The 8,039-nt window shown below is 31.9% G+C and overlaps 1 protein-coding gene across 1 annotated transcript in view; it reads right to left on the reverse strand.

Annotated features, from left to right (window-relative positions):
- The window catches only part of LOC107300834 (myomesin-1-like), a gene marked incomplete at its 3' end in the record, with an annotated part of 9,560 nt that extends 1,571 nt beyond the window's left edge, over positions 1 to 7,989 (reverse strand). Inside the window, exons 1-2 of the mRNA XM_015830122.1 lie at positions 7,571 to 7,989; positions 1,918 to 2,040 (exon numbers count right to left, since the gene is read on the reverse strand). Of these exons, the coding sequence (XP_015685608.1) occupies positions 1,918 to 2,040; positions 7,571 to 7,956 (509 nt within the window). The remainder of the gene's footprint in view (positions 1 to 1,917; positions 2,041 to 7,570) is intronic.
- Positions 7,990 to 8,039: the final 50 nt, after the last annotated feature.

Consider the following 8,039-nt stretch of genomic DNA (forward strand, 5'->3'; position numbering starts at 1 on the left):
AGTTGGGGGCGGCAAGGCAAGAGATATTGTAAAAAGAGTAAACTGCAGTATGGCAGTTGAAAATGTCAAGGTGTTCACAATCAGACCAATCTGTCTGAACTCCCTATAATTACTCCCTTGACTCTGCTGGCAAAGAGGGGAAGAGAACCTGTGGCTCAGTGATTAAATCACTGACTAGTATGTATAACTGCCCAGGTTCAAATCCCATAAAGGGTATGGCTAACTGATGAAGGCAAAAAAAGCCAGAAATGGTCCATCTTAGTCTCCCAATTTAATTCTTTACTCTTTGTCAGAAAAAAAAGAAATTTGGATATATATATATATATATATATATATATATATATATATATATATATATATATATATATATATATATATATATATATATATATATATATCTGTATATCCAATGTTGTATTCTTTTCATTCTTTATCAATATTTTTAACACAAAGTCAGTTCATTGAAATGTGTCTGTATTGCAGTAAAATCCACATACATAATTTATCACTATATAGTTGACACATATGCTCACTCTGAATATCAAAGTTATGAAATGGCTATCCATATCATTCTAAACATTCATTCAAACACTGAGCAATTAGAAGAGATATAGAAAACTTTCTTGAGATGAAGTGCCAAATGTTTAGGCTGACCCTGAATGCAATCCTTAAAGACTTTAATCTTTAGCCAGAGAGAGCAGAATGGCAGGTTTACATATAAAATCAGATAACTGAACAATACCTTTGGAATATTAGCATAATAATAGTTATACTTTCAGATGATGCCATTCAGTAACTCTCACCAGCTCTCACTGAATCAAGGTTGACTCAGTCTTCCATCCTCCTGAGGTCGGTAAAATGAGGACCCAGATTGTTGGGGGCAATATGCTGGCTCTGTAAACCACTTAGACAGGGCTGTAAAGCATTGTGAAGCGGTATATAAGTCTAAATGCTATTGCTATTGCTATGTACTGAACAATTTTAAATGATTTTGAAAAACATGCTTGTTGTTCAGGTAAAAACCATTAAATAAATGGTTTTTGGTCCAATAATCTTGGATACTACTGCAATATTTTCTTATTCAATTATATATAATAAAAAATAGAACAAATGGGACGAATACAATATATATGTGTGGCATGTATGAAAAAGCAAAAGACAGCTTTTCTTGTATTATAATGAATATACTGATTTAACATAATTCTAAACTGAATATACAGAAGACAGATCTTTCTGACCTAAATTAGAATTCTTAGCTATTTGCATAATTTTAAGAACTTTTTCCCTAAAAATGTCATTATAAAACAATGCAAATTTGATCATATTGTTTATTAAAGAATTCAAAATTTCAGTAGCAATTTCTGTCGAAAATATAGTCTCCTCTGTAAATTTCAGACCCATCAATCTTTTATAATTTGGTTAAATTCAAGTTCAAACTCAATACAACTCAAATATATCTTCTAATATGTTTATATTGACAGAGGACTCCATTTTTTTATTAAAAATATCACAGAAAATGCAGGACAGTGAGATACTTAAAAGACAGTATTTAGTTTAGTTGTAGTGCCATTATCTTTCTGTTTTCTCTATGTTATTGATTCCCTTACTTTTCAATTATTTATTCATAATTGAAATACCACATATGAATAAGCAGATACTTAAGGATAAAGACTCAAGAATTACTTCAGAGGAAACATACATAGGACTGCACTATTGATGGCTAATGTCAGGCAGATTATATTTTTAATCAACCCCACTATCTGTGCACTTATATGTGCAATATCAAGATCATTAGGAATTTAATTATATGGTTATATTTAACAATGAAGCCATTATAAAGCTGTAAACATTTTCTTCACTCTTTATCTCAGTCATTTTTTTTTGTCCCATTCACAAAACAGCACTAAAGAGACATACCTTCCAGTGAACACAGGGACAACATAGTCAACAATAGTGTTTTCTTTTTCTTCTGACAATACACTTTGCTTAGCTCTCTTTGCTTTAGGACTCAACTTTAGAGTATGATCTTCTACCAGACTTCTGAAAGAAAAGTCATATTATTAGTCTTTTAAAGACATGTGCCTTAATGTTATTTACTGTAATGCAAGTTGAACACAATGGAAGTAGGATGTCAGAAGGTATTAATAGTCTTTAACTCAGCAATATATTTTTCATTCCTGTGCCCAAGTTGCTTTTTCCAGGTAGCTATACAACATTAAAATAATCCTGAACTCAGAAATATCTCATAGAATTCGATGTTCTTATTTTTTTTATAGTACAACATATCTGAGCTTTAAAATTCCAGATAACCAGATTACAAGTTTTTTGCCACTATTTTTTTTGTAATATATTTTATTGATTTTTTAAAAAAATAAATTACTTAATAATTGGTGAACAGTGTGTTGTCTGGGTTACATTTGTAAAACAATCACTAACAATTGATTTCTATAATCCATAATCCACATAATAGTTTTAGTTGATTTCCTCTTTTCCCAAAATATCCTCTTTTGAAAACATTGAGTTAATACAATTCTTATTGTTTTGATAGATAACAATTAAATATATAATTTTTTCCCAATAGTCCTAAAAATAATAATCACATCAATATAATATTTCTTTTCTATCCAATCATTCTGGTTGCCTTATCATAGAGCAGTCTTTATTTTAATTTGTTTCTCCCACCAAATTCTAGATATTCTTACTGGTTAAGATTTTCTCAAAAATTAATTACATTTAAGAATTTAACTCTATTTTTCCATATGAACCATCTCACACTTTTACATTTCTTAAAAAATAGAAAAAACAGTAGAAAAAAAGAAAGAAAAGCAAGAGTAAAGAAGCATAAAAAATAACATACTACTTAAAATATATATCCCTCCTAAGCTAATATGTATTTATGAAATGCAATGTTTAAAGATTAAACATATTTTTAATTATGGTTATTTTTTGCCACTATTTACAAGTCTAGATTTTCGTAGCTCAGATTTTATGCAACTATTGTGTTCATTCTGAAATTTTCAGCCTTAATTACTGTCCTTCTTACTTACTAAATTCAATATTATTCATTTTTTACCCACATTCGTATATGCCACCTATTTCTTGTGCCTTTCTCTCACACATAATTTCACTGCTGCTTAAACAATTCTTGTAGCAATAAAATGTGAATTCTTGCCTCAGGCTGATACTAATAAATGAGAAGCAAACTACATAAATGCCTAATTTGGAAGGCATATTGTAAAACAGAAAAAGGAGTCTGCAAGCAGTTTATTCTATTTCTGTTTTGCATGGAGCTGGGCAGGCAGGTGTTGCTTCCAGTGCAGGACTTGTGTGAAGACTTGGATGACCTATTCTCAGCATTTTATGATCAGCAGAAGTGAAGACTGTCATAGATTATACTGTTCTTGATGGGTTTTGGAATAAAAACAGTGATATTGTAAACAGTGTCAGCTTCAGGGTATATAGGCCTCAGGACATCTCCTACCAATTAAAAGATTTCTATTTTTGTAAAGATTCAGACGGAGGGTTAGCATTGTACCTCCTACTTTTGATACCCTACCAGGGGTAGGCAATCTTGGCTCTTTTATGACTCGTGGACTTCAATGGCTGGCTCAGGAATTCTGGGAGTTGAAGTCCACGAGTCATAAAAGAGCCAAGGTTGCCTGCCCCTGGCCTAGGCCAGTGTTTTATTGAATTTAGCATAAAGCCAGCTCTGAGCATTGTTGTGTCTTGAATTATTTCTTAAGAGACACTTAAAATAAACTTACGAGAAAAAAATATGTAAAAATATATAAAACATGAGTAACTTGCATGAGTAGATTCTGGCTGCCATTTCTGTACCACAAGGCATAATTTGGGCAGAGAGTAAAATTTACAGGGAAGAAACGATGGCCAAGCATAAATCTCCTGCTTCACTTTTTTAAAGTTGATTAATGGTTTGACAGATATTTGGTACATATTGTAGTAAGTAATATTTATACTATATTCATTTTAAAGTACTTAGCCATGATTCCAACACTTTATATTAAAATGCGTATATTACAGCATTTCCCTTTCTAGGCCTTCAGTCCCAGCATCATGGATGGAGTACCCACTCTACACATAATTTACATAATTTAATTTTCAATACTGATGTGGGAATACTCAAAACAAATATAGTGTCTTAAAAATACAAAGCCATGTTTTCAATGAATTAATTTTGCACTGCAGAGATAAATCATAAATGCACAAAATACTGAAAAAATGGATATAACCAAGTTCTTTATAATATTCTTTAATTTCCACTATGTTTTCTGAAGACAAAAATTTAAAACATTTTACTGATGCAAGCTTGCATTTACTTGTAGTGAAAACCATGTCATTGTTCATACTTATACTTTAGTTTCCAATCTATTTCTATCAAAGCTTCTATTTGGGTAATTACAATCTATAATAATTTTTATAATTCTAATTATAAAGGACAGTTTCCACAGGCAACTGAGAAAATTATTGAAATATATTTACCAAGAAGTCCTATTTTTTTTTTAAGAATGTATTATTGCATCTTTATCACTATACAATGTAACCAACATTTCCTCTAGAGGAGAAGCACAAAAGTGCAAATATTTTAAAGCTGATTTTAAAAAAAGCTGTTTTTCCAGACAAAGATAAAATTTTACCACTCCTGTCAATCCCTGAAAATCAGGAATCTACTTGAAAGAACTAGCTTTGGACTGGAAAAATACATAAAACAACTCTCCTTGAAATGAGAGAGCAATGAAAGAATCTTCCCTGGGGAAATATTATTTTACAGAACCTTAGTTGCAGATCCTTAGCTGATGAGTAAGAGTTTGAAATCTGTTTCTGAAAATTGAGAAACTTAATTATTTTTTCATTCCTAATAATCCAGATATAAATATTATTAATATTTTCAGAAATTTTCTAATGAATAACCCTGTCAGTTTTTGTCTGTAAACTAAAAGACAAATTTGTAGGTCCTTAAGCACTATTCAATTTGTCACAATATAACAAATGTTTATGTTTTTCATTAGTTTATAAGATAATTAAAAATAAATAAATCATGGATCCACTGTGATTTTTTTTCTTTTGAATTTTTACATGTATTTATTTTACATATATTTTAATTTAGATTCCTAATTTGCAGTTAATCTTACTAAGAAATAGAAAGTCAGTTCCATGGAAATCAATAAACAAGTTACATATGACAGAAGTCCCATTGATTTTAATAGTAAGCAAAGAATTGTCTTTCAGCTAACCATCCTCTTTCTAGGATTGGAAAATCTATGGGGCTGTAAACATTCTAAGGAAAGGAATAGTATACTATAACTGGGCAAGCCAAATATTTAAATAAACATGTTTTTTTTTAAAAAAAGAAGTGGGATGGAGTGGTTCCTGTTCAGTGGTGGGATTCAGCCAGCTCGCACCACTTCAGCAGAACTGGTAACTAATTTTTTGTTGTCCAGGCCCAGAATGGACTTCTGGAAGCAGCATCCACACAGAGAAACAGTTGTTCACATATTTGAATCCCACCACTGTTCCTGTTACTCCTAAAAGTTAAGTTCAGGGATCTGGAAAGGCACATAGAACATATTATCATTGAATATTTTGTTAAGTATTAATGTATTATTGTTTGATTGCACTTTAACAAGGCAAATAAGGCTTTTGAAGTCTAAGTACAGTCCTCTTTATTTAGTGTATCCTGAAGGTGATTTTCTTATTTCTGCTGAGCTCTCTTTCTATTAAATATATATTTGGCAGACTCTGTTACTGTAGAAAATAATGTTTTGGAAGGGAAACAAGAATGCCAACCTCTGTCTTGCATTGAACTTCTTAAAAATCTTCTTTTGGGACCAGGCACTTTTCCATGACAGTTACTTTTGGACAACCCAGAAAGCAAATGGCAGCAGACTTGTAATACTAACAGATGAATGACTCCTACAAGATAAGCCTTCAAATGGGGCCACAGGCCTCTAAAAATCAGAAACCATTGCTTTACTCATCGACTACTCACCACATTATAAAATCTATCAAGTCAAGCAATTTAAAACATTCACCCTGAGGCAGCTGAAAAATGTAAACTGCTTCTAAGCCTGCAGGACAAATTAATTAGGAGTCAAATGTCTAAATTCCCCCCACTCCTCTTTCTCTCCATCTCAGCTGATGACTAATTCATGACATGCCAAAAGGAACTTCTTCAAGTTACATTCAGTCTGCTGAACTGGGGGTTTCCCTTCTGGCCAAAGCACAGAAATATTGTAATATTTGGCCATATGATCAAGAAATTACTGTAACAACCAAAAACTAACACTTTTTAAATGAATTTTTATATTACAGAAAAAAAGAAATATTTCTACAACAGGGCAAAAAAGTTTAGAAATAAAAGACATGAAGAACAAATAATAAATAATATTTGAACTGCAAGTAAGGAATTTGTCTTCCTATCTTTCTTGCCACATAATTGTATAAACTAAACTAGTCACAAATTCTTGCTATTAAATAATCCAGTTAATTTTTGTGCATCTGCCATTAAAACTATTTTCAAGCTGAAATAACACAGCTACTTAAATAATAAATGTGATGATATGTTTAACGGTATCAATAATCCAATTATACAGGTCGATACTGGGCTCACCTAAGCTTAAATCCATCTATAGCAAATAAGTTAATCACTTCAGGGAAAAAATCATTTTCTTTTAAATCTGCTGAGAGATTGAACACTTGCATTGTATTTCCTTATTGTATTGGATTTCAACTGCTAGCACCAAATTATCAGAATAAAGTATGAACTCAAGTAACGGTAAAAAACCATTTGTCTTTCCTCATCTTTAGATAAAATGACTGTAGTCATTGACAGTCACTGATATAATTCAGACATTAGTTAAGTTCAATTTTTTTCTTTTTATTTGTGTTTCTTTGACAACACCAATAGAGGAATTGTCTTTAATTTTTCTGACTCTAACATTATGGAATAAATCACAGTGTTAAATTTTATGAATTCAAAGCCAAAATAAGCATAATACAAAAAGTACCGTATATGCAACATTCCTGTAATATTTTTCTCCTTCAGAAAAACAGCAGTGAGATTATGAGTCTGAGCTAGAATACAGGAGAACCACTAAGCAGAAAATTTCCCCTCCAGCTATTTTATTTATAATCAAATATTTGACTAAATTATTTTTCCACCCAGAGGAAGATTTATAACCTTTCTTTCCATAGCCAGAAAAGCAGCTGTGCTGAGTGCTCTGAATGAGGGAAAAAATGGCTAAGAAGAGTAATGTTTCTCCACTTCCTCACTCAAACCCACACACTACATAACTGGTTAAAGTGCTGTCAACAGCTTGCTTTTTGACTCTGATGATATACTATCCATTGTAATGTACATCAAGGCACATAAATGGTTTTACAAACCAAATTAATATTTAAGGTATACAAAAACAGAAAGAAACATTTTGTAAAATGGTAATCTGAGAAAACGTATTGTCCCCCAAAATATTTATTATCACAAAATTTGATCCTGAGGAAGTGAAAATGGATGGAAAGCTACCATACTACATAAAATTGGATTTTACTCTACCCGCGGCTGTATGTATTATATCCAAGACGATATGCTTCAGCTTTCTGATTGATCAATTCAGATCCACAATGATACGCTTCAGCTGTCTTATTGACCAACTCAGATCCTAGACTGTAAGCTGCAGATCGTTTACTGTGAGCTGCAGATTTATGGGCATGAGCTTCTGATAATTCTTGGCTGGCTTCTGTGGATTTTTGATCAGAAAAAGCTGACTCCTGACGGTAAGCTGATGCACCTCTGTGACTGTAGGCAGTAGAGCCATGTGTATAAATTGCAGACTTGCGCTTTTCTTCTTTCTGATATTGACTTAGTGTGGATTCTAGCTCTTTGTGACGATAAGCTCGGTCGAAATGCTGATGATGCCTCTGATAGAATGGTAAAGACATTTTGGATTTCTCCTAACTCAATTCACACTTCGGATAAACTGTCAAAAGAAAAAGGATAACTAGTTAGTCGTTATTCTCAATTC

The sequence above is a fragment of the Protobothrops mucrosquamatus genome, unplaced genomic scaffold (assembly GCF_001527695.2).
Source record: "Protobothrops mucrosquamatus isolate PMUCROS unplaced genomic scaffold, P.Mucros_1.0 scaffold8699, whole genome shotgun sequence".
Lineage (NCBI taxonomy): Eukaryota > Metazoa > Chordata > Lepidosauria > Squamata > Viperidae > Protobothrops > Protobothrops mucrosquamatus.